Source organism: Mytilus trossulus, chromosome 4 (assembly GCF_036588685.1).
Source record: "Mytilus trossulus isolate FHL-02 chromosome 4, PNRI_Mtr1.1.1.hap1, whole genome shotgun sequence".
NCBI classification, from domain to species: domain Eukaryota; kingdom Metazoa; phylum Mollusca; class Bivalvia; order Mytilida; family Mytilidae; genus Mytilus; species Mytilus trossulus.
The window spans coordinates 50,138,630-50,165,227 of record NC_086376.1 but is presented as its reverse complement, the minus strand read 5'-3'; the positions used below and the strand labels follow the sequence as shown (position 1 = coordinate 50,165,227).

The 26,598-nt window shown below is 31.7% G+C and overlaps 1 protein-coding gene across 1 annotated transcript; it reads right to left on the bottom strand.

Moving 5' to 3' along the window:
• Positions 1 to 1,508: 1,508 nt before the first annotated feature.
• LOC134715456 (TNFAIP3-interacting protein 2-like) lies at positions 1,509 to 25,352 on the bottom strand. Its single transcript, XM_063577636.1, has 7 exons — positions 24,594 to 25,352; positions 23,030 to 23,326; positions 20,797 to 20,874; positions 11,742 to 11,906; positions 6,383 to 6,640; positions 5,171 to 5,278; positions 1,509 to 2,464 (listed from the first exon to the last, which is right to left on the bottom strand). The coding sequence occupies exons 1-7, from the start codon at positions 25,017 to 25,019 to the stop codon at positions 2,096 to 2,098; spliced, it is 1,701 nt and encodes a 566-aa protein (XP_063433706.1). The 5' UTR covers positions 25,020 to 25,352; the 3' UTR covers positions 1,509 to 2,095.
• Positions 25,353 to 26,598: the final 1,246 nt, after the last annotated feature.

The window sequence follows — 26,598 nt, the reverse complement described above, 5'->3', positions numbered from 1 at the left end:
TCTTTTGGAAAATGTTGTTTGTGCTGTAACCCTTCTACGACGAAATTTGTTTTACATGCACACATATAATAATTGTGGTTTTTATCCAACCCAATCATAGGTTTGAATGTAGTTTTTAATTTAGACTTGTTTATATATATATATATCTATAATACTAAAATTACAAGGTCCAATTTGTCAGCCGTCATCGGGTAAAAACGACAAGTCAAAGAATTCAACTTTATATATAACTAATATAGGGCAATGGTGTAGATTAAAAATTACACCACTCCAGACCCTTTTGTTTTTCACATAATTAATATTGCCAATAATTAACAAGTTCCGGGTCGAGTCCGATACCGATACCAATAGTATATTCACCAGACTGTTACCTATTTCCTTATCTGTACGTTCCGCATTTGACAGGCGCACCACCAAAAGTTGATTAGGCAAACGGGTCATAATCACAGGGTTGACACTCCTTAATTCAATCATTGTCAAATTGTTTCCTATTGTAGTATTTTAACCGGTAAGACTTTCTAAGATAACAATACGAATATTAAAAATCTGGACTTTAAAAAAGCGTATATACATAGGTACAGTTTTCACTTTCAAGAATTCAACTTTATTTACAATGCTGTTGATTAAAAAATGCTCCATTCCAGGACCTTTTGTTATCCAAATAATTAATAAATACCAATAATTCACAAGTTCCAGGTCGACGGGTTCAAACAGAAATATCTTGAAAGCAGAGAAAACTGTGTATCTTATAATCGGTATGACTTTATCAGATGACAATACTAATACTAAAATAAGGCTTATGCATTGTTATTTACTTTAATTCAGTCACGGACCCGCTATATCACGGGTGTGTTCTAGTATATATATATTTATATAACAGTATTCTTTAAATGGAATTGGATTACCTCCCTTACACTCCTTTTTAATTGTCTGAATTGTCATTTAACCAGAAAACCCCTTGTTTTCCCCTTTTTTTGACCCTAATTGTTATTTGATTTGAACCATAACACCTCCCTTGTGGTATAATTTTAGAGAGATTTATACACGTAAACATAAGTTATTGACTGAAAACTACAAAATTGCTTATTTAGGTCCCTTTTTTGGCCCCTAATTCCTAAACCTTTGGGACCATAAGTCCAAAATCAATCCCAACCTTTCTTTTGTAGTTATAAACATTGTGATAAAAAAAATTTGATTTCAATTTAGTTATACTTCAGTTGGAAAACCATCTGTCTTCGGACGAAACTGACGACAACAACGACGTGATACCAATATATGACCAAATTTTTATTTAATTTTGCGGTTGTATAAAAATAACTTAATTACATTGTTTACGCAAGTTTCCATTTCGGCTTAGTTTAATCATTTTTAACTGAAAATTTGTACTAAGACAAAATGTGATTAATTTAATATAATGATTTTGACAGTTTAGGTGAAATGAGAATAAGCTGACTGAAGCAAGGACTTGTATACTAAGACAAATTCTCATCTGAAGTAAAAGGCGAGAAAACAAACATGCATTTTTATTAAATTATCAGTTATAAATGTATCTAAACAAATCTGTCGGAGGAAAAAAATCATAAACAGATTATTGTATGCTTTACTTTTATTACTATTACTATATCAGAAATTCTCAAAAGTATAAATCATACATGTTAATCACTTTTCTTTCTGAATTATTAGTTGGTAAATAGCTACCTCAAAAGTTGTTAATGCACTTTACATCGCGTTATAAGTTGATGAAGGAACAAGACTTAAAATGAGATTAATACACTCCCCTCTCCCAGTATGCAAAAAGACTTTAACCACGTCACAGAAGTCAGGAAGTTCGAATAAATAAAATTATAATAATTTCCCATTGTCTTCTTAATTAGTGTTCATATCGAGATAAAACTTTGTGAATATGTTTTTTTTATGGTATTACGAACATAAGTAAAATGATTAGTAAAAAATAGTGAATTTTCCCTTTAAGTCTTTCTATACCTAAATACAAAATATAACCTACAAAATAAAAAAAACATAAAAGGGAAGTTATTTATGAAAGAGGAAGCATAACAAATCAATGGTAAAACATATCTGTCACATAATAAAAATTTTAATCACAACATTTTTCGAGATGTTCTCTAGTTTCCTGGTCATGACCTAGTTCGAAACTGTGATCACACCTTGGACAATGAGTTAAATTGATATCTTCTACTTTCCTCATAGCAATTTCAAGTGCTAATTCAGTGTCACTGTCCACAGAGTTGAAGTCATTTAAATCAGGAACAGTATCTAATAAATTATCTGGGTCTGTATCCTGTTTTTCAACTTTTAATTTTGTGGCTAGATTAGTTCCTTCCTTGTTCGTTTTGTCTTGTTTTGACGTTTGGGCAGAATCAGTTTGTATAGCATCAACAACATTGAACATATCATAAACATTTTCTTCCCTTCTTCTCATTGGACCTCTAGCTGCTAGCTGAGACTGAAATTTAATGTACAAAATTTAAAATAAAACACAATATATTGCTTCACTGAGCACAATGGTCCAACCCAAAATTAACCCCCTAAAAAAAAATTATTTGAAAATTTTTCTGAAATCTAAAATGAGAAAAAAAAACAATCACAACCTTCTTTTTGTGGTTATAAACCTTGTGTTAAAATTTCAAAGATTTCTATTCACTTATACTAAAGTTATTGTCCAGAAACAAACTGTCTTTGCACGATGACGACATGATACCAATATACAACCGCAAATTTTTTAGCAGTCGTATCAGATTGAGAAAATGACAAAAAACATTTGAACTAAAAACCAGGTGCTCCTTAGGGCACAGCTTTATACGACCGTAGAAGTGGAACCCCCTTGCTTTACCCCTTATTTGCCCCTAATTCAGAAACATTTTGAGCAATACCCCCCCCCCCCCCCCCCCCCCCCTCCAAGTCAATACTAACCATCCCTTCATGGTATGGAAAGTATGGAAACTTGTGGTTTAATTTCAGAGAGATTCATACACGAAAAACATAAGTTCTTGCTTAAAAAAACAGATAAATGCTGTTTTTGGCCACTTTGGGGCCATAACCCCAAAAATCAATCCCAAGCTTCCTTTTGAGGTTATACATTTTAACATTGTATTAAAATTTTATTGATTTCTTTTTACTTATTTAAGTTATCCAGAAACTATCTGTCCTCGGAGTACGCTGATGACGTGATACCAATATGCAACTAATTTATTGTTTATTTTTGCAGTCGTAAAAAAATCAGGACTTAAAATTAGAGAGGGGGAAGGGGTTTAACTGTTATGCTGTTATGGGGTAATTCAATTCTTTGTTATCTGTTATTCTGAAAATATATTTGCTGTTAGCTGTCATGTCTTATTCCTTGTTAGCTGTTATAGGACTATTATTTTTATTGTTATCTGTTATTGTGAGACTGTATTTGCTGTTTTACTGTTATTGAAAATTGGATTTTTAGCATTTTGACAGCCAATCTTAAGTAGAAATTGAAGAAAAATTAAACATTGCGACTCGGATGGAGAGTTGTCTCTTTGGCTCTCATACCACATCTTCTTATTTCTATTGGGGTCTTTCCACTGGTGATATGGAGGTCATGTATCTGCAGAAGGATTCCAGTAACATATATCACATAAACATATCAAAAACAGTCAGTTTTAGGACCATTCCAGTATATATTATTTTTATTCTTTGTAATAAATTCCATTGTCTGCGAACATGTTTTTAGATGTTTAATTTTGTACAAAAAATGTGTACAAATTATGTATTGTATTTTGACTTTGTACACATTATTTGTACTGATTATAATAATTTGTAAAGTTTAACAATTTGTACAAAATTTGACTAAAATTCACTTATAACTTTAACAATAACTTATCGTATGGATTTTGTTATATAAAAAAAGCATTGGTACACCGTATAGAATTTTATTCAATGAGCACATAATAAACCTTATGTTGTACTGTGACATCACTGTCCAAGGTTAGGGGAGGTTTCGGCCACCAACTAACATGTTTGACCTAGCCAAACTCTGTATGTGCCTGTCCTAATTCAGGAGCCTGTATTTCAGTGGTTGTTATTTGATGCTAAGTTTTTCAATCATTATTTTGCAGATAATTTAGGCAGTTAGTTTCTCATTTGAATTGTTTTTCGTTTGTCATTTCCAGGCCTTTTATATCTGACTATGCAGTATGGGTTTGCTTATAGTCGAAGGTTAAAAGAGAACCCTGACTATAATTTTTTAAAAAGCTTCACATAGTGAAAGTTGAAGCTCAGAAACTGCTGCTTGCCCTTGCCCCCTCAAAATTAGTACAGGTTTTTCAATTCAATTTAATTCAATATTTATTGGAAAGAGCACAATAGAGGAGTGATGCAAATACAGACAATACTATATTTAAACCTCATATAAATGAAATATGGATCCATGTAACAACAAGTCACAAGTAAATTCCATGTATATCATAACATTCATAACTTCTAGTGATATTTACATACACATATAAAGTATGAATTGTAAATTTTCTTAATTTTACTTGAAACACGATCACCTATATAAGATATGTGTGTATATGCACAAACTATTATAAAGAATTAATATCAGATGAAACAGTAGTGTGGTCTCTCAAATGAAGAACTTCTTCAATAAACATACTATTCTTTAGAAGATTTCGATCAAATACAGGCTTTTGATGGTCCTTTTAATTCTGTTGACAGTTATAATTTTTCTACTCTCTAAACTACATTTCCACACTTCACACATTTCAAGAAAAATCTTTCATATTTAATTAAATGGCCTTAAGAAACAATCTCATTGCAAATTTATTTGATGTTACTTGTTTAAAGCTTTTTTTCTGTAAAATCAAATCTTAAAACACTGTAAAAATGATCATTCTGATCACATGTGGATTTTAGAGTTTTTTTTATGGGCCGGGCCCCCTTTTGTGAAAAAAATTGGTTGATTATATAGGGAATAACTGAAGCATGACTGGAGCAGGTCACGTCTTTAAGGCAGTCAATGGGCCCCCTCTTATGAAAATTTCTAGATCCACCACTGCTGATTGATATAGTGGTATTGTCACTAAGTGCGTTGGAATGAACAGTGGTATAGAAAACATCGAATTCCCTCACAAAATGTTATCACACACTATAGCGTGAATCACATTATCCAAAAGCTACTCACTTCTCTATTATACTGTCCCTGAAGGTTGAAACCTCCATATAATTCAGGTGAGCTTGGGTTTCTTGGTTCGAACAAATTTTGATGAGGTAGTCGTCCATCATCTGGCCTCTACAATAAATAAAAGTCACTATTGAAAGCATCTTGAAATCATTCATCTGTTAACTTATTTCTTGAACCTTTTGTAAAAATTTATAGAGATTCATTTACTTAAACTTAAGTTATTGTCTGGAAACTAAATGCATCTTCGGACGACAACGCAGACAACATGATAGCATTATATGACGCAAAAAAAATTCTCTGTGTTATAAAAATTACTTATATAGAAATAAAAAAGGTGGTACGATTGCCAATGAGACAACTCTCAACAACATACCAAAACAAGTAGAATTTTAAAACTATATGTGACTGTATGGTATTCAACAATGAGCAAAACCCATACCACATAGTACTGTAATTGGATAAAAGATTTGTACTTATTTTCATTTGAAGATTTCTTGCTTTTGCACAATACTGTGCAATTGAAGATTTTTTGCTATTGCACATTACTGTGCATTTGAAGATTTCTTGTTATTGCGCAATACTGTGCTATTTCAAAATTCTGTGCATTTGATGATTTTTTGCTATGGTGCAATACTGTGACTGTAATTGAAGAGGTTTTGCTATTGTGCAATACTTTGCAATTGAAGATTTCTTGATATTGCCGAACACTGTAATTGAAAATTTCTTGCTACTGGTATTGTGAAATACTATGCAATTGAAGATTTCTTGCTATTACACAATACTGTGTAATAGAAGATTTCTTACTATTGCTAAATATTGTGCAATTTTAGATTGTTTGCTATTTTCTTTATTCAAGGTGGTACCTAACACTACAGGGAGATAACTCTGTAAAGTGAGCTTAACGTTTTAATGACGTTGTGTTGTAAAAGGAATATAAAGCTTCTCAATGATCAAAATTGGTGTTTGTCAAACTGCTATATAACCAGTGTAATTTTTCTGACAAAGCGGTTGGTTCAAAATTTTTGAAATTTTTGAAATTTTTATAGTTTTGTTAAAGGGTCAAAGTAAATACTTTGACAAAATTTTATGAAAATTAAACGAACCAAATTGATTTAAGTGAAAGTGTTGGGTACCACCTTAAACACAAGCTTGCTACATCATCTTTATTTTTGTTTTCAAACAAAATCTATAAACTAAGAATAAAAAATTTACCATTCTTTTATACTGAGAGACTTCAGCTTCCAGTTCAGCCACTCTATTTTGTGCCTTCTCTCGATCTTTTCTTTCTGATTCAAAATCTTCAGTACAGATTTGAATTTGAGCCTTCAATGCACTTATTGTCTCTACATCACTACGTAAGTGGCCATCATCATGTCCTAAATTACCACATTCCACATCATTTTGAAGCCTCATAAGTTCAGATGACTTTTCTATGAGTTGTTGATTTCTTTCATCTAGTTCTTCTTGGCACTGAAATATTGTCAAAGATGTTTTGCAATAATGTAATAAATGACTCTTAACTATAAAAAAAAATATAAATGATATCTCCATGAAATCACAATTTTTTTTAGATTTTATAAGATGCTTTAAATATAGATTACAAAATTTAACATTGATCAAGGGACCATGAAAATGAAGCCAAGGTCAGATAAACACTGCCAGACAGACATGTACACCTTAAAATCATTACATATTTTAAATATAGTTAACCTTTTGCATTTAGTATCTAAGAAACAAACAAAACCAGGAAAACATAAGACTGACCAATAAACCATGAAAATGAGGTCATGGTCAGATGATAATTGCCAGACAGACATATACACCTTACAATCATTTCATAAATGATACATAGTTGACATATTGCATACAGTATTAGAAAAACAGACCAAAACACACAAACTTAAATTTAACCACTGAACCATGAAAATGATGTGAAGGTCAGATGACATATACCGGCTGGACAATACACACCTTACAATCATTTCATACACCAAATATAGGAGAAATATTGCTTATATCTGAGATATGGACTTAACCACAAAAACTTAACCTTGTTCACTGATCCATGAAAGGAGGTTGAGGTCAAGTGAAAAGTATAATCAGATACAAGTAACTTTCAAGGTATGCACATACCAAATATAGCTTATTACTCATACATTTTATTTAATAAGAAAGAAATCAAGAACTCTATAAATCTGAACTTTTTTTTCAAGTAGTCACTGAACCATGAAAATAAGGTGAACATATGACAAACGAAAACTTCATAAAATAAGGTATCTATATACAAAGTATGAAGGATTCAGGTCTTCTACCTTCTGAAATATTAAGCTTTTACAGTGACTTGACTGTAGGTGTTACTGTAAAAGTTTACCTATAGCTCAACCTGTTTTTAAAATTGACAACACAATAGATCACAATAGGAACATTTAAATTGACCAGTTGGTATTGTTAGATTTAAATCTACCTTGATGCTACCTGTAAAAAAATGTATTCACCTAACCCAAAGTTTCAGCATGTTTTTTTCCTAGCTTTTTCTAACCTAGGATTATTCTATTGAGAGATTTTTTATTTTACTGTCATTCAAAATATTAGAAGTGAATGTTATTTTCTTGCAGTTTATTTAAAATTGCATGGCCTAAAATGCACTACATTTCATCTTAATGTTTGCATAGCCACTACTAGCAGTGTTTAATACCCTAAATAATCCAGTCATTTCACTCACCTTATGAAACATCAAAATCATATTCATGATATTTGAATAAACAATTTCATTTATTTTTTTACACTGATAGTGTAGACCTCTCATCCAGAATTCCAAAGATTTTAAATATTTCCCAATTTTATTCATTTTTCACTACTTTACTAGATTTTTTTCTAAATCCATAGTATAAATTCTGATTAACTTCCCATGATATACATCCCAATTAAACAGGTGCAGAATCTTTACATAATCAGAATCTTTCAAGTTTGCTTATCATTTCCATTACTATATTACAAATAGTTATCCTCACTTTACAAATATTTTGTAAAAGCTTAGTTATATTTTTACTATATAACACTTGATTTTATTATATCCACAGTATAAACATTTTATTTCATTTCCTATGATAAATTTCCAAATCAAACAAAATTTGATTCAGAATTTTATAATGACTATTTCCAATTTCACATTCACTTAAAACATATCCTCACATTAGGAATATTTTAGAATATTTTACTTTCATTTTCACTTTATCACTAGATTAGACTATATCCACTGCATTAATTCAACATTTTTTTTCATTTCCAAGATCCCATTTAATGGTAATTCATCTTTAGTTTTAATAGATCCCAAAATTAATAATGAATGTTTTTAAAATCACATTTAAAGCCACATAAACATGTTGGATGAACTCACACTATATCTCCTACTTGAATTCCCAGTTTTGAAATTTTTTAATCTTTAAAGTCATAAGAAACCTCAAATCAAAAAAAAATAATGCATATGTTTTTTATAACTCAATGGATAGTTTTCATTGTAAAACCTATGCACATATACTTTTTTCTGAAGAAAATTCTTTAATTTATTCATATTTAGAAGAAGTTTACTTTATTTGAATTGCTTCCTTCCAGCAAGCAATTCCCCCTGATATATTTTCCGTATGCAAGTTGACCTTAGTGTGACCCATCTCGTAAAAATCCGGTGACCACAATACTCATGGATGTCCTTAAAATAAACTATTATCTGAATTTACATGTTAAACAGGTGCCCAATTTCCATGCTTTTTTGTTTATTTTTCGTCAATTGTTGACAAACAGGTGACAATCGTTAAGGTTCATGTGGACCCTATGGTTAAATTGGCCGTATTTTCACCTAAAAATTTACTCTGAGTACAGACAAACATGTGCATCTGTAAAACAATTCAGGCATAGCATGCCCTAGATAAATAAATTTTAAGTATGTTTAATGTTTTAGAAAAATAAAAACTTACCAGGATTTTGTCGTGCACTTTTTTTTCATTCCTCCAGAAGATGCCAAAATAAACTAAGTTGGGAAACAGATTTGAGAACTTCCCCACAGGTAAAAATTAAAGTGAGCATTTTTAATTGACATGGACATTAGATGGACAATAGATACCTGACAAGAATTGGTTATTTTCAATGTGTGAGTGGACCATATATCAAGGTAAACTCGACTGTTTGTTAATTTTACCATCTTCTGCAGAGACGAAAAAAAGTGTACTGCAAAATCCAGTTAAGTTATGAATTTTCTAAATCATACTATGCATTTAAATTCTATTTATCTAGGGCATGCTTTGCCTTAAAACTTTTCTAGATGCACAGGTTTGCCTGTACTCAGAGAAAATTTTGAGGTGAAAATACGGCCATTTTATTCATAGGGTCCACATGAACCTTAAGGTTCATCATAAGGAATTGAAAAATATGGCCGTGTTTACGCTTCAAAAATTACTATGAGTACAGACAAACTGGTACATCCAGGAAAGTTTTAAAGCATGGCAGGAACTAGATATATAAAAGTTATATGAAGTCTACGTTTCAGAAAATTAAAAACTTACCTGCATTTTGATGTGCATTTTTTTCCAGTCTGCAAAAGATAGCAAAATAAACAAACACCCGAGTTTCATTTGATACGGTCCACTCAGCTACACAGTTTAAACCTGTTAAATCACCTATTTTTTACAGGTGTCTATTGTCCATCTATTGTCCATTTAAATCAATACTACTCACAACATTGATTATATGAGGGGAGCTTCTCAATCGTTTTCACTACTTAGTTAATTTTTGCACCTTCTGCAGGAACGAAAAAAAATGGATAGCAAAATCTAGAAAAGTTTATAATTTTCTGAAACATAAAATGCATTTAAAATTTATATATCTAGTTCCTGCCATCCCTTAAAACTGTTGCAGGTGTATAGGTTAGTCTGTACTCAGAATAAAATTTGTAGTGTAAATTGGGCCATTTTAGCCAAAAGGTTATGATGAACCTTAAGAATTGGAAGAACATTATTTTTCACCGGTCACTCGTTTCTTATGACTAAATCCCATTGTATGAAAATTCGAATTTCCTTGAGTGAACACAGCATTTTTTGCACAAAACTCCTGCTAATATTATAATAGATTTCAAAGAAAAACACTGCATGGTATACTCCAAAATTATTTCGAATTTTACATGTACAACATCATATGTAAGCCCCACAAAACAGTTTGAATGAATTATTTCCTCCTTGATGTCCTTCGTGACAATAAAATCTTGAAAAAACACATCACATTTTAAGAAGCAAAATTGCTATAAAAAATCTAAGAATTGAATTCAAATAAAATAAATCCAATATTGTATTCGAAATGACATTAAAAGATTTCAAACATTGCAAATAATAATCCAAAATGAGAATCTTGAAGGGTCATGTGAAGAAATGAACAACATATCCCTCTGAAAATTTAAAAAACTGTAAACACCTGAACAGCTATTTCTTGTTTCACTGGCAGCTGGACAATACTACATATATAGGGGTTAGAATTTTAAAGAAGCATTTAGTGTGTAAAAACAGTTTAAATTTTCAAACATATTAATTCATATATTTAATTTAATCTTTTACTGATTTAGAATTTTAGGTAAAAAATAGATAAATCATATATATTAGGGATTTAAAACAATGGAAACCAAAACTATTTTCCTCCCTATCACTTTCTTAATAGAATAATCCTAGGTAAGAAAAGGTTCAGGAAAAAAGCATGCTGAAACTTTGGGTTAGGTGAATAAAAATCTTTACAGGTAGCATCAAGGTAGATTTAAATCTAACAATACCAACTGGTCAATTTAAATGTCCCTATTGTGTTGTCAAATTTAAAAACAGGTTGAGCTATAGGTAAACTATTACAGTAACACCTACATTCAAGTCACTGTAAGAAGTAAATTAATGCTGTGGCCGCCGGATCACTTCGCCTATAATGAGCTTTCTGAGACAAATTTTGCAGACTTGACAAATAAACCCATTTTCATTATTTTAATTAATGGATAGTAAATCACTAATGATCTCTTACCCCGGAGTAAGTGAGATCAACAACATCTTTGTAACTAAGATACAGTATATCATCTTGAAATATTTTCTTTGGTATGTTTGCCTTGTCTAGGAAATGAATATTATATTACTATAGCATGTATTGGGAAATTAATACTAAAATAGTATTGATTTTAGTTAATAGAATTCAAAAGTAGCAAATGACCTTTTAGTTAAGCAATGGCACTATATGTGACTAATATTTTTTCTGTCTATGAAGGAATAACATAAAAAAAAATGGGGCACACTGAATAACCAAAGACACTCTTGAGGTTATTTCAAACAGACAGAAACATATTAGTCATTACTTAATAAATATATAATATAACTTTATTTTAATTCCATTTTTATGGAGTAAATCATAAAAAAAATGTTGGTGACATGGTCACATTACAAAATTATGTCCATGAACTAAAGCTTATACACAAAAAAAGTTTCAGCCAATCCGAAGATGTGTTACATCTAAAATTAAATTATTAAGTAATGACAGAACTGATGCTTCCTCTTATTACCTGTTTCTTTTCACGTTCCAGTTTTTGTAGGCGCCTGCTAGCATCTTCCAAAGCAGCATTTATTGCTTGAATTCTATCAGGCTGAACATGATTTTGCTCTATTTGTTGCCAGTATCTTTCTTTTTGTGACATATATTCTTGCCATCTCTTGTTCATTTTAACTAACTGAAAATATATAGTTGCACCTTATTTCAGTAAGACTCCTCCATTTAGAGTGTTGAAATTTATCAAAAGTGAGAAAAATTTATTTCCAATTTGTATGAAAATAAACCGATAAGTCAAGTGAAAAACAGCAGCCATTAGGCAGCCAGCTGATCATCCATGCTGCTGTTCTTCACTTCAATTATTGTTTTATTTTCAAACATTTTTTCTTACTTTTGAGAAATTACAATAACTTTAGTAAACTTTCATATTTTCTATGGTAATTTTTTAAATTGTATAAGTCAATGTTTTAACATTTCAGTCTGTCTTCAACATGTTCAAATCAGTATCTTGTTTACTTTCTCAAATTAATGTGAATAAAATATCAGAAAGGTTGAGACTTACATTAGAAAATCACTTTGAAAGCAAATAAAACAAACCCAGTGACAGGGTACCCATAGGGATTGGGCCATTTTAAAAAAAAATGAAGCAAAAGTGTGACATGGGGGGTCCAATTTCAAACTCAATATTTTGTATTTCTTTTTGTCTTATCCTATTACTGATACTTTAAATTTTATAATTCTAAAGTTTCAGGCAGAATGAAACAGACACATTGAATAATCTTTAATTTTAATAACATACATCTCAAAACATTTGACCAGAAACCATACTATTTGTAAACAAGTTTGGTAATTAAACAGTCAAGAAAACATTGCTCAAACCTTTTCCAAATGAAGGTCAATAGAATAAAAAAAAATTTAAAACCAAAATTTCCATGTTTTCTGCTAAATCATATAAAAACAATCAAATTGAATAGCTTAATTTGAAAAAAATAATAATAACTAGTGATTGAAGTTTTTACCAATAAAAAGAATCTTAATATATTTCAGTTAAAATAGTAAACTTTGAAAGCCCTGAGTTTTTGTGATCATTTGCCAAAAAAAAAAATGTCATTTCATTGTACCATTTTTTTGTAATTGTATGAAGAAAAAGCCTTCTATTTTCAGTATTTTGTCACACTCCTGACATATGTTACAAAGACTGAAAAATGCTTTAAACTTGCCCAAAAATTCACTTAACACATTGTTATATCATTGATTTCAATTACTGATATCTTTTACCATAGAACAGAACTTTCTTTTTAGGGCCATTTGAAAAACATACACAGAGAGGCACCCAAAAATGTCAGGAGTGTGACAACTGTCTTTAAACATCTACCAAAGAATACATAGGACTTAAATATTTTCTTCTTCTTTATTTTTCAGAAGTGGCTATTCCAAAAAGATTATTATTTTTTTTTACAACTGTGATATGTTTATATCAAAGATGTGGCAGTGCATTATATATGTGAACATATGAGAATGAATGAATACGAATGAGAACAGATCTGTAACTGTGTCAGATTCCAGATCTACAGGACAGATAGATCTTGACCTGACAAACAATTTTACACCATGTCAGATTTGCTCTAAATGCTTTGGTTTTTGAGTTATAAGCCAAAAGCTGCATTTCACCCCTATGTTCTATTTTTAGCCTTAGCGGCCATCTTGGTTGGTTTGGCGTGTCAGGCCACACATTTTTCAAACAAGATACCCCAGAGATAATTGTGGCCAACTTTGGATTAATTTGGCCCAACAGTTTCAGAGGAGAAGATTTTTGTAAAAGATATTTACAAATTTTATGAAAATTGTTTAAAATTGACTATAAAGGACAATAACTCCTTAGGGGGTCAATTGACCATTTTGGTCATGTTGACTTATTTGTAAATCTTACTTTGCTGAACATTATTGCTGTTTACAGTTTATCTCTATCTATAATAATATTCAAGATAATAACCAAAAACAGCAAAATTTCCTTAAAATTACCAATTCAGGAACAGCAACCCAACAATGGGTTCTCTGATTCATCTGAAAATTTCAGGGCAGATAGATCTTGACCTGACAAACAATTTTACACATGTCAGACTTGCTCTAAATGCTTTGGTTTTTGAGTTATAAGCCAAAAGCTGCATTTCACCCCTATGTTCTATTTTTAGCCATGGCGGCCATCTTGGTTGGTTTGGCGTGTCATGCCACACATTTTTCAAACAAGATACCCCAGAGATAATTGTTGCCAAGTTTGGATTAATTTGGCCCAACAGTTTCAGAGGAGAAGATTTTTGTAAAAGATATTTACAAATTTTATGAAAATTGTTTAAAATTGACTATAAAGGACAATAACTCCTTAGGGGGTCAATTGACCATTTTGGTCATGTTGACTTATTTGTAAATCTTACTTTGCTGAACATTATTGCTGTTTACAGTTTATCTCTATCTATAATAATATTCAAGATAATAACCAAAAACAGCAAAATTTCCTTAAAATTACCAATTCAGGAACAGCAACCCAACCATGGGTTCTCTGATTCATCTGAAAATTTCAGGGCAGATAGATCTTGACCTGACAAACAATTTTTATACCATGTCAGATTTGCTCTAAATGCTTTGGTTTTTGAGTTATAAGCCAAAAGCTGCATTTCACCCCTATGTTCTATTTTTAGCCTTAGCGGCCATCTTGGTTGGTTTGGCGTGTCAGGCCACACATTTTTCAAACAAGATACCCCAGAGATAATTGTTGCCAACTTTGGATTAATTTGGCCCAACAGTTTCAGAGGAGAAGATTTTTGTAAAAGATATTTACAAATTTTATGAAAATTGTTTAAAATTGACTATAAAGGACAATAACTCCTTAGGGGGTCAATTGACCATTTTGGTCATGTTGACTTATTTGTAAATCTTACTTTGCTGAACATTATTGCTGTTTACAGTTTATCTCTATCTATAATAATATTCAAGATAATAACCAAAAACAGCAAAATTTCCTTAAAATTACCAATTCAGGAACAGCAACCCAACAATGGGTTCTCTGATTCATCTGAAAATTTCAGGGCAGATAGATCTTGACCTGACAAACAATTTTTATACCATGTCAGATTTGCTCTAAATGCTTTGGTTTTTGAGTTATAAGCCAAAAGCTGCATTTCACCCCTATGTTCTATTTTTAGCCATGGTGGCCATCTTGGTTGGTCTGGTCATTTGACTCATTTGTAGATCTTACTTTGCTGAACATTATTGCTGTTTACAGTTTATCTCTATCTATAATAATATAACCAAAAACAGCAAAATTTCCCTAAAATTACAAATTCAGGGGCAGCAACCCAACAACAGGTTGTCTGATTCAAACTCAAAATTCTAACTCAAAACCCTAAGCATTTAGGGCAGATAGATCTTGACCTGATAAACAATTCTACAACATGTCAGATTTGCTCTAAATGCTTTGGTTTTTGAGTTATAAGCCAAAAGCTGCATTTCACCCCTATGTTCTATTTTTAGCCTTAGCGGCCATCTTGGTTGGTTTGGCGTGTCAGGCCACACATTTTTCAAACAAGATACCCAAGAGATAATTGTGGCCAAGTTTGGATGAATTTGGCCCAACAGTTTCAGAGGAGAAGATTTTTGTAAAAGATATTTAAAATTTACGAAAAATGGTTAAAAATTGACTTTTAAGGGCAATAACTCCTAAAGGGGTCAACTGACCATTTTGGTCATGTTGACTCATTTGTAGATCTTACTTTGCTGAACATTATTGCTGTTTACAGTTTATCTCTATCTATAATAATATTCAAGATAATAACCAAAAACAGCAAAATTTCCCTAAAATTACCAATTCAGGGGCAGCAACCCAACAACGGGTTGTCTGATTCATCTGAAAATTTCAGGGCAGATAGATCTTGACCTGATAAACAATTTTACCCCATGTCAGATTTCCTCTAAATGCTTTGGTTTTTTAGTTATAAGCCAAAAACTGCATTTTACTCCTATGTTCTATTTTTAGCCATGGCGGCCATCTTGGTTGGTTTGCCGGGTCAAGCCACACATTTTTTAAACTAGATACCCCAATGATGATTGTGGCCAAGTTTGGTTTAATTTGGCCCAGTAGTTTCAGAGGAGAAGATTTTTGTAAAAGTTAACGAAGACGGATGGCAACGACGAACGACGAACGCGGAAGCAAAGTGATGAGCCAGGTGAGCTAAAAATGTCAAAAATACAGCAGCCATTTAAACACTGTGCTAAAATCTAAACCATAAAAAAACCACCAAAATAAACATGAGACGAAATGTTACTTAATCATGTTAATGTCAGAGACATATAATATTGTATATGTCTATAGTGCTGTTAATGTTAACAGATGGTAGATAAAAGCCCGTCATTTGATGAAAAGTTAATGGCAAATGCAAGGTCTGATGATCTAAATGTTGAAGTCTTTGACATCTTTATTTATATGCCATTTTTATATAGATTAGACCATTGGTTTTCCTGTTTGAATGGTTTTACACTAGTAATTTTTGAGGCCCTTTATATCTTGCTGTTCAGTGTGTGCTAAGGCTTAGCGTTTAAAGCCGTACCTTAACCTATAATGGTTTACTTTTATAAATTGTAACTAGGATTTAGAGTTGTCTCATTGGCACTCATACCACATCTTCCTATATCTATCAGTTAAATAACATGACTAAATTGTATTACACTTACCGTTATCTTGATGATATTTTTTCGTTAAATAATCAAGAATTTTCTCAATAGACTGCTGAAATTTACCCCTAGGAACTTACTTTAAATAAATAAAATGTATTCGGTAATAACTGTCCTTTCCTGGATTTAGATATTCCGGTTTTAAATGGGAAAATACACACTAAAATTTACGACAAAAGAAACAATTTTTCGTTCCCTATTGTTAATTTTCCATTTTTAGATGGTGATGCTCCTTAGGCACCATCTTACAGTGTTTATATTTCACAACTTGTTCGCTATGCCCGTGTCTGTTGTGACGTTTTTTATTTTAACAAACGCAACCTATGTATTACGGGTAAATTATTAAACCAGGGATATCGTTACCATATATTACTTAAAACCTTTACTAAATTTTTCCATAGATATAAAGATTTGGTTTTGAAGTTTGGTTGTACCTGTAGAAAACTTATTTCAAACGGGATAGCACATCCTCATTTTTATGGAAATGTTGTTAACCGTGCCCGGAAATTCAGAAATGATCCATGTAAACTTGTTGATCCTTTAAGGGCATATCCAACAGTTTATTTCATAAGGTGAGAATTTTTTCCCTTTAAGACATTTTATTCTTCAATTGACAGAGAATCAAATTTAGTCAAACAAAAATATGTGTTGTCTCTTTTGTTTTTGCAAAAAATGCTGCTGAAAATTGAACATTTTTGCAATTTTGGAGTTAAAAACGTTTTTTATCTAAAAAAAATAATTATGATTTTTTAATCAACATAAACTTATATAATTGGGCTCAAATTGAAGCTAAGTAATTTAAGATGGTAAGAAAAATCTAACTTTGCCATTTAAAGCATTAATTCTTACTCAAATAAAGCCAAAAACGTGATGGTGAATCCAAACAACGGCAAGAAATGACCATTTGAAATACACATATTTGATTTTTTTTTAAATTTCTAACAGTGTCGATTTTGCCGTAGTAAGATATGTTATTCTTTGAAAAATATAGACCGTCATACCATTTTGTAAAATATTTGTCACCATACTCGTTTTTGAGGAAAATTGAGAAATATAATATTGTTTACTCAATCCCTCCTGTAAGCCTCACTAATTGCGCCAAAAATTAAGACGTTTTCAGAAAATAACGTTATATTTTCCAGCTAATTTTACAAAGGCAGAGCAATGGTGTGGCAGACAAATGTATTTACATTGTGACTTTGTTGGGTATTTGTCTTGATAGCACTCGTAATGCATCTTCTTATTTATAATGAACCAGTATATGTGTTCGTCAAAATTGTGAAACCCGGGTGTGAAACATACAAACCGTTGACTATTAAAATAGTCCCTCTGGTATCTTCCATCCCTCTTTTAAAAACAAACATATTACACCCGTTAGAAATCTTTTACTGTGTCTCGGTTTATAGTACCAAATCAGGGTTAATTTTCATATTATATTTCCATTTGATTTACTGTGAAAGTACTTTAATTCGTGGGTATCAATTTTCGTGGTTTGAGTAATTTTCACATGTTCGTGGGTTTTTAAATTCCTGGATTTTAGTTTTCTAAAAAAAAATTAGAAAAATTTTATAAGTCTTCTGAAACGAAGGATACAAATAGTCTGGATTGAAGGAAATTGCAAAGAAAACATTGACCCGTGTAAAACATAGTGACAACACTAATTAACCCAAGATAAAGTGATCAACAGATTAAGGACCATCAAAGGTGTTAATTAGGCCATAAACATGTCACCTAAAGAAACCAGTATAATCAATAAATGCTATAAACATATCTTGAATTGTCAAAAAATTCTTATCAAAATCAAGCCCAGCATGAAATTATTATTTCCCATATATACGAGAACTATGAGGATTTATCATACTAGAATATTAATACCTCAAATCTGACTTTCATCGGGTTTTTTTTATGAGAATTTTTTAACAGATTAAAAGTTGTACAGTTTAGGTTATTAAAAAATAAATGGGTATAATCCTGCATTCAGTTGTTGATCTGAGACTGCTATGAAAGTATTCTCAGATTTGAGGTTATTCAACGTATTCTCTAGATCATATCAGTATTCAAACTTTCATGGGGATCTTTCCATGTCTTGATTTGGACAATGGTTGTTTTATTTCGTTGGGCACTTAAATTCGTGGATAAAGTCATCCAAGAAAACCACGAAAATTGGTACCCCACTAATAAAAGTTCTTTTACAGTATTTGTTCTGAATATTCATTTAGTATGCCACTAGACGTCCGTCATCCTTAATCATTATTTATTTTACCGTTACTTTACAATGAATCGTTTTGCTTGTATCGAAATTAACAATGAGCACGTGAAATTGCAACCAAACATTTGTCTAAAAACTCACTGACTCCGTATTATTCATTCATTTTGCAGTTACAGGCTTTTTATTCTTTATAGGCTTCTAGCTATAACAAAAATATGTATGTCGACTCTTAACGTTTGAATGATATGGGTTGTAAAAAAGAACCGCTACACTGCTTTTTTTGCTTAATTACAGGGGCGGATCCAGCCATTTAAAAAAAAAAGGGGGAGGGTCATAACCCAGGACAAAAAGGGGGGTTTAATTAAATGTCCCCATTCAAATGCATTGGTCGTTGATCATCCAAAAAAAAGGGGTCCCAACCCCCGAAACCCCCCCCCCCCCCCCCACCCCTCTGTGGATCCGCGCCTGAATTATATTTGTTTCCTCATACACCTAAACACCAAAATTGTCAGATATTTTACAAACTTTAAGTTTTCCTATTTCTTTTTTTTTTTAAATTATTACATTGTCATCTTTTGTTTTACATTGTTTAAGAGTTTAAGGTCGTATTCATTCAAAACGCTACTGTACATTAACAGCACTTCAACACTAAGCTTGATAAATGTTAGTTTACGTCGTATTTTATTTTTCTCAAGAAATCTTTTTTTTTCATCTTTCTCAAGTAAAACCAAACTTTGATTTTTCTATTCTGAATGACAAAATCTCGGAAAAATTTGGTAAAGAATTATTTACAATTTGCATTCTAATGCAAAAATAAATCATTACGCATTTGTTCTCGTTGTTCTTTACTGCATTTATTGAGGATAGTTTCCATAAAACGGAACTTAAGTGAGTATGGTCTATAATAATCAAGATAATTTCATTTTTTTAATGATAGACCAAAAGGACAAAAAATAACTAAAGATTTGAGTTCTTATTTCTGTTAATATTTTGTATACATTTTTTGCCAATTCCCACCGCGCTCTTTCCTGTGAAGAAAGTAACCTCCCTTTCCAGACGGCCATAGCAATTCCGATGATAATTCCATTATGACATCGTTGAAACAACGTTTAATTGCGGAAAACAATGAACGACGTCTACGTGTGTTATTACTTCCCCTGAAACTGTTGGATATGCCCTTAAATAAACTTATTCTAAAAGGTTACCTATTCAACACTGTAATAAGATCATTGAATATTGTCTTTATTGGTATAAATATTGATTTGTTATCAGTAGATTAAAAGCTAACTAAATATTACTAGTATTTTATATTCATATACATTTTCATGGATCTACAATCTGTGGATACCTGTAACTTGGCATTGCACAAGGTCATGTTCTTCTCTGACTGTTTATGACGTCTTTACACTAATTATATATATATAAATCCATTGTATTTTGGATGTGTACAGATTGAGTGTTAAGTCTTAAAGGCATGATTTTTTTATTAGTTGTTAGTGGCTTTGAACTAGCTGTTAGATAACTGGAAGTACTCTCAGATCTGTTCATTGTGTCTTTTTGTGTCGGGATGTATAAGTACATTTGTACCCAGCCATGTCTACTTGTAATTTTTGTCTATCTGATGAGTTAAGCCTTTTTCAACTGATTTTTATAATTCGTTCTTATGTTGTACTGTTATACCACTGTTCCAGGTTAGGGGAGGGTTGGGATCCCGCTAACATGTTTAAACCCGCCACATTATTTATGTATGTGCCTGTCCCAAGTCAGGAGCCTGTATAAATTCAGTGGTTGTCGTTAGTTTATGTGTTACATATTTGTTTTTCGTTCATTGTTTTACATAAATAAGGCCGTTAGTTTTCTCATTTATAGCTGACTATGCGGCATGGGCTTTGCTCATTATTGAAGGCCGTACGGTGACCTATAGTTGTTAATGTTTGTGTCATTTTGGTATTTTATGGATAGTTGTCTCATTGGCAATCATACCACATCTTCTTTTTTATATTCTCAGAATTATCTTTTACATGTTCTTTGGATATATTCAAAAATTGTCTAATAAGACAGGCTACAACAAACATGACAAAGTCAAATGGATATAAACCATTGTTATTGATGTTTTAATGTAACCATGTTAACTCACCTCACTTAATTTGTCTTTCAAACTAGCATTCTCTTCCTGTAACTTTTCTACATCTGTTTGACTTGACGAGATACCTCCCTGTAATAAACACAATGAGTTATCTCCCTTTATGATTAGTTAAATAGACTTGTGATGATTTATCTCCCTGTAATAAACACAATGAGTTATCTCCCTTTATGATTAGTTAAATAGACTTGTGATGATTTATCTCCTTGTAATAAGCACAATGAGTTATCTCCCTTTATGATAAGTTTAAAAATAGACTTGTGATGAGTTATCTCCTTGTAAAAAACACAATGAGCTACCTTCCTTTATGACAAGTTAAATAGATCTAATGAGTTATCTCCCAGTAAAAAACACAATGAGTTACCCTTTATGATGAGTTATCTCCCTGTATAAGTGTAATAACCTGGAGTGATTTATCTCCCCGAATAAAAAGTGAATAATTATTGATTATGATTGACTGATTGCTGTTTTCTTAATATCAACAGGCAAATATGTCATGTACATTCAGGATTTAATTAAATTATAATGTATAAAAATTGGTGTAGATAGGATATTTGACTTTTGATAATATATAGTATTTGTGTCCTGAAAAGCAATTTTTACTTCATATAATGTATGTCTATAAGCAACAGAATGAGATAAGTACAACATCAATTATTTTTTATTATCTTTTTTGAAATTTGATTTAAATTTCCTATTCTTGCAAATATTTGCTTTTCAGAAAAAGGTTGATGCAAACCAAATTTTAAAGGCAGTTAGAAATATCATTCCTGATGAATTGAGCATAACTGTTTATCTAAATAATTCAGTTTTCTCCCCAGGCTATTTTAGCACTGCAGTATTCAGCCCGATCATATTTCAGCAGTGTGTTATTAGGCAGACCACAGCGAAATTCAATCAAATGTCAGCGCTATTGTTTTTAATTTTCAAATTTCCAGTATTATTCAGTACAATTGAGAATATGTGATTGAATGGTTCAATTGTCTGAAAGATCATTTATTCACCCGATGAAGTCATGTCTTTAAAATTGCTGTGTTAACATCTGGAGATATTGTTGCTCGTCCTAGTCTTCTCTTTTGCCACCATACCACATTCCTTAATCCTAATTCAATACCCTCAGTTCATGAAGCAAATGCTTGAGATTCAGCCAAAATTGTAAAGATCAAAGAGAAATAAAGTGCTTCACTGAGCGCAACTGGAAATGATTGCAGATGTCCAACCCTGAAAATTTGGGTCCAAAATTGACCCAATAGTCACCCTTGATACAGGTCTGATTTTTGATTGTAATTAAATATTTGACACATAAAAGGTTTTTGAAACAGAATAACTGTAGTCAAAGAACTTAAAATTGGTTATATGATTTCAATTAATATTAAATTTTTGCTATTGTGCAATACACTATGATGTTGGTAATTGACCAATCCCATACCCGTAGCCAGGGTCCAAAATTGACCCAATAGTCACGCTTGATACAGGTCTGATTTTTGATTGTAATTAAATATTTGACATATAAAAGGTTTTTGAAACAAAATAACTGTAGTCAATGAACTTAAAATTGGTTATATGATTTCAATTAATATCAAATTTATTAAATATTAAATCATTATTCTTCAAATGGGATTGGCTTACCTGCCATATACTGAGCACTTTAAAATTACCTTCATTATCATTATCATTAATTACCATTTTACCAGCAAAAGCCTTGTTTTTCCCCCTTTTCGGCCCCTTATTCCTATCTTGTTAGATCCATAACCCCCAAAAGTTAATCCTTACCATCCCTTTGATGTATGGAAACTTGTGGTATAATTTCAGAGAGATTCATACATGTACACTTGAACACAAGTTATTGTCTGGAAACTACAAAAAAACTTAATTGGGCCCCTTTTTTCACCCCTAATTCCTTAACTGTTGGGACTATAACCTTAGTCAATCCCAACATTCCTTTTGTGGTTATAAATCTAATGTTAAAATTTCATAGATTTCAATTTACTAATACTTAAAGTTATTATAAATCCAGAAACCATCTGTCTTCGGATGACGCTGACAACGACAACAATGTGATACCAATGTACGACCACAAAAATTTTGTGGTTATATAAAAACAATAGATTAAAGGAAAATGCCCCAAATAGGCAATAAAATGAGTGAGTCTCACACTAAAAAAATGTGTGACACTTGCAGTGAGCCATGTACATGTACCCTTACATATTTTTTTCAGCATACTTACATGAACTTTACTTTTTTCACTAAGTTCCAGTTTTACAGCCAGCTTTTGACAATGAACTGCTACATCATGTAACTGTTGCTTTAGAGTATTTGTTTCTTCTGCAAGTGATGAACACAAAATGTCTCTAGTTTCACACTCATTCTTCATTGAACTGATTTTGTCCTGTAACTTTTTTATTTCAGAGAGTTTTTCATCATCACTTGATTTCATTAGTCTTCCTGTACTTTGTAATTTTTCAGAAAGTCCTACAATGGTATGTCTCAAGTCCTTAATCTCTATGTTTTTATTTTCAATGAGCTGCAATTAAACAAATAGAAATAAAAATATAATTACTAGTATTTGTTTATTTTCAAGTGCAAAGTTCTGGAAGAAGAATCCCATTTCTTTCTAATATGTAAAATAAATGATATTTTAAGACATGTTTTTTTCAATGATTTAAATACTCAATACAAAGATTTTTCTGATTATAAAATGAAATATATATATACCAAATCGAACCACTAGTCAGCAAGTGATCTTTAGGGGCCTTTATAAACAGTCTATGGAATTGAGGACAGGGAGCACTTGAGGTCAGTTGTTGTGTTTAATGTTTTGGTTTATTTTCATTTTTTATATAAATTCCAATGTCATCATTATATTGTTGTAACTTGTTATTACATGTAATTGTCATGCCTTTGGCCCTCTTATGGGTGTAATTTGTGCTTTAATAAAGATTGGTAATTAAGGATAAAAAATGCATAGATATTCATGCCATTCAAAGTTTACAATTTTATTTTTGTAGTATATTAAATCTAGTTTTTTTCAATTACAATATGTACATGATGTATATAAACCTAAATAAATATTCATGATGACATCATGTACAATCTATTATCATAGATATCTTATATTAACCTTATACATGTCATAATTATGTCATTATATGTCAGTTATTAGATATTTCCAATGATACATTTATGATTTATAGAAGAGTATATATATCTCACTGTTTAAAGGGAATGTACCACTTTTTTTCATATATTTTTTTTATAATAGTATCTTCATCTTCTTTTGTTTCATTTTTGTCTTCCTGAACTGGAGGTTGTAAAGTATGATGAGGGGCCTGATGTGGGGGAGGGGGTCTCATCATGATTCAGGTTTGATTTTTTGTCAATCATAATTCACTGAAAATAAATTTCAATTATCACGGATCGCGAAAATATAAATAAAAAAAATCTGTAGAAAAATGGCTGATAGCGAAAATGTGAAGATCACAAAGAACGAAAATAACCCATCAGGCCCCTTTATGATATTTGGAACAATTTAGTTTCATGCAAATACTACCTCAAAGTATTAAAATGGAATATTGAATGTCTTGGGCCTTAAAAATCCAAAACTCTAGAATTTCCTCTTTCATAATTCGATGTAATAAATTAGGGACTTTTTTTTTCTGTATCAGTAGGCCTTCCTATTAATCATAGAAACACCGAAAACCGAACCTGAGAGAAAACCCCTAGACCAGGAAATACCTTTTTATGCTTATTCATTGGTGTCCTCATTAGCCAATCAAATAAAAGATACTAACCTGTTGAAGATTATTTATTTCTTCCGGATCTGTAGAAGCCCCTTGCAAAAGAGAACGCAGTCTTTTATTTTCTCGAGCCAAATTGTCCAAAACTTGTTTAGATGAGCCTGGAATAAAAACGTCTCCTTCCCCCAAGGTCATTCCGTCTGATATTCCGTTCATAGATAACCGCGACTGCAAATTTCTCACAACTGTTTCAAGAGCGATATTCTTTTTCTGATAAGCGGCATTTTCTTCTCTGGATTCATGCAACAATCTGGACACAGTTTCTACTCCTTCTCTCCGTATTTTCTGTGCTTGAATCTCTTGTTTATATTTTTGAATCATAAGTTTCATATGCTCCACTTTTTCTTTGTAAGAATCCCGTTCTTGTTCAACACTAAGCGTCATAAGTGATGATTCCGGCGACGAAGATTTTTGGCTCATTGTGATTTTCAATTTGATGATGAATAATGATAAAAAAAGAAATAATTTGAATTAATAATCTTAATCCTCAAAACTGACGAAAGTCGTTTCATAACAACAACACATTCATAAACAAATTATTCAACACTGACATCGATACCAACTTTTTAAGTTACGGTCTTCGTAAATTTCCGCTATCCACTAAAATTTCAGAATAGCACGCAGTTTCTCTTCTAATTCTACTTCTTTAATCACATGTAAACACGTATTAACACACGAAAATGTATGAACAACTGCACACTCATTTTCTCAATGTCCTCAATCCTTTAATTAGAACACGGGAATTCCCCTTGTCTATCCAATAGTCTATTTCTAAATGAATGATTGGCGTATAGTATATTTCAGCAAATAGGACAAACACGGGAATTTACAGAAATTTTACTGGCGACAACAAAACTTACGTACAGAATAAGAAAATTACGATTGTTGAAATTTGGGGAATGCAAAATATTCGAGTGCAAAAATATAATGATTGACACTGATGGGACAATGCCAATTTTCTTAGGACGAATCATTGTGACAGGTGTCAATACAATTCCTTGATTAGGGCAAGGCCTTATATACAAATCCTTGATTAGGGCAAGGCCTTATATACAAATCCTTGATGAGGGGTTCTTCATATTCTTTATTATCTTGGGTATATTTTTCTACATTTTCTTATTTTTTTCTTTTTCCTTGAATATTTACATTTTAAAATCCTTTATGATTCTTATTTTTATGCCATCCAGACACAGGCACTCGGCCAAGGAGACTCTCCGTGACTATACAAATCCTTGGGCACTCGTCTCAGAATTTGTATTTCCACTCGTGAGGGAGGGTAGGAGGGCTCCTGATCCCGAAATCCCGAGCTTAAAATCACGAAATCCCAAAAGTCCCGGGCATAAAAAACTCGAATTCCCGAGGTCCCGAAATTCGAAAAAAAGAATTCCCGGATCACGAAAGGGTCAATCCCGAAATCCCGAGCTTTAAAACAGCCGATCCCGGAGTCCCTAAAAAGATCCGACCCCCCCTCACTCGTCTCAGAGCAAAAAAATCCTATATACCTTATGTATGTTCAAAAACTCTCAAAGTTTAGGAAGGAGTACAATGTGTATGGTAAATTAATGTGAACTTGATTTGGCGTATTTTTTGTTGTCACAGTGTAAGAAATCTCATATTAGAGGTTTCTCAACATCTTACGAACGGACGAAACTCTACGAACGTATCGTTATGGAGCAGTAATTTTGTTATAATAAAATCCTTAATAAATGTCTTCCGATACTGCAGTGTTTTTAAAAGACAACAGTAAACAACTTGATATCCTTTTTTTCAAACTTGCATTTTATAGTTGTCATTAAACATCCGTGTTCCAATTCATTTTCTGTTGTTGACAGTTTCGTTTTCTTACGTTGAGTTCCGTTTGTTGACATGTCGTATATATATGCGTTCGATTTATCTCCCTTATCCATGCAAAAAGAACATTTTTGTTATGATGTCCTTGATTAAAGAAATTTATACATCTACTTTGCAATTGGTTGATTGATTGTTTGGTGTTTAACGT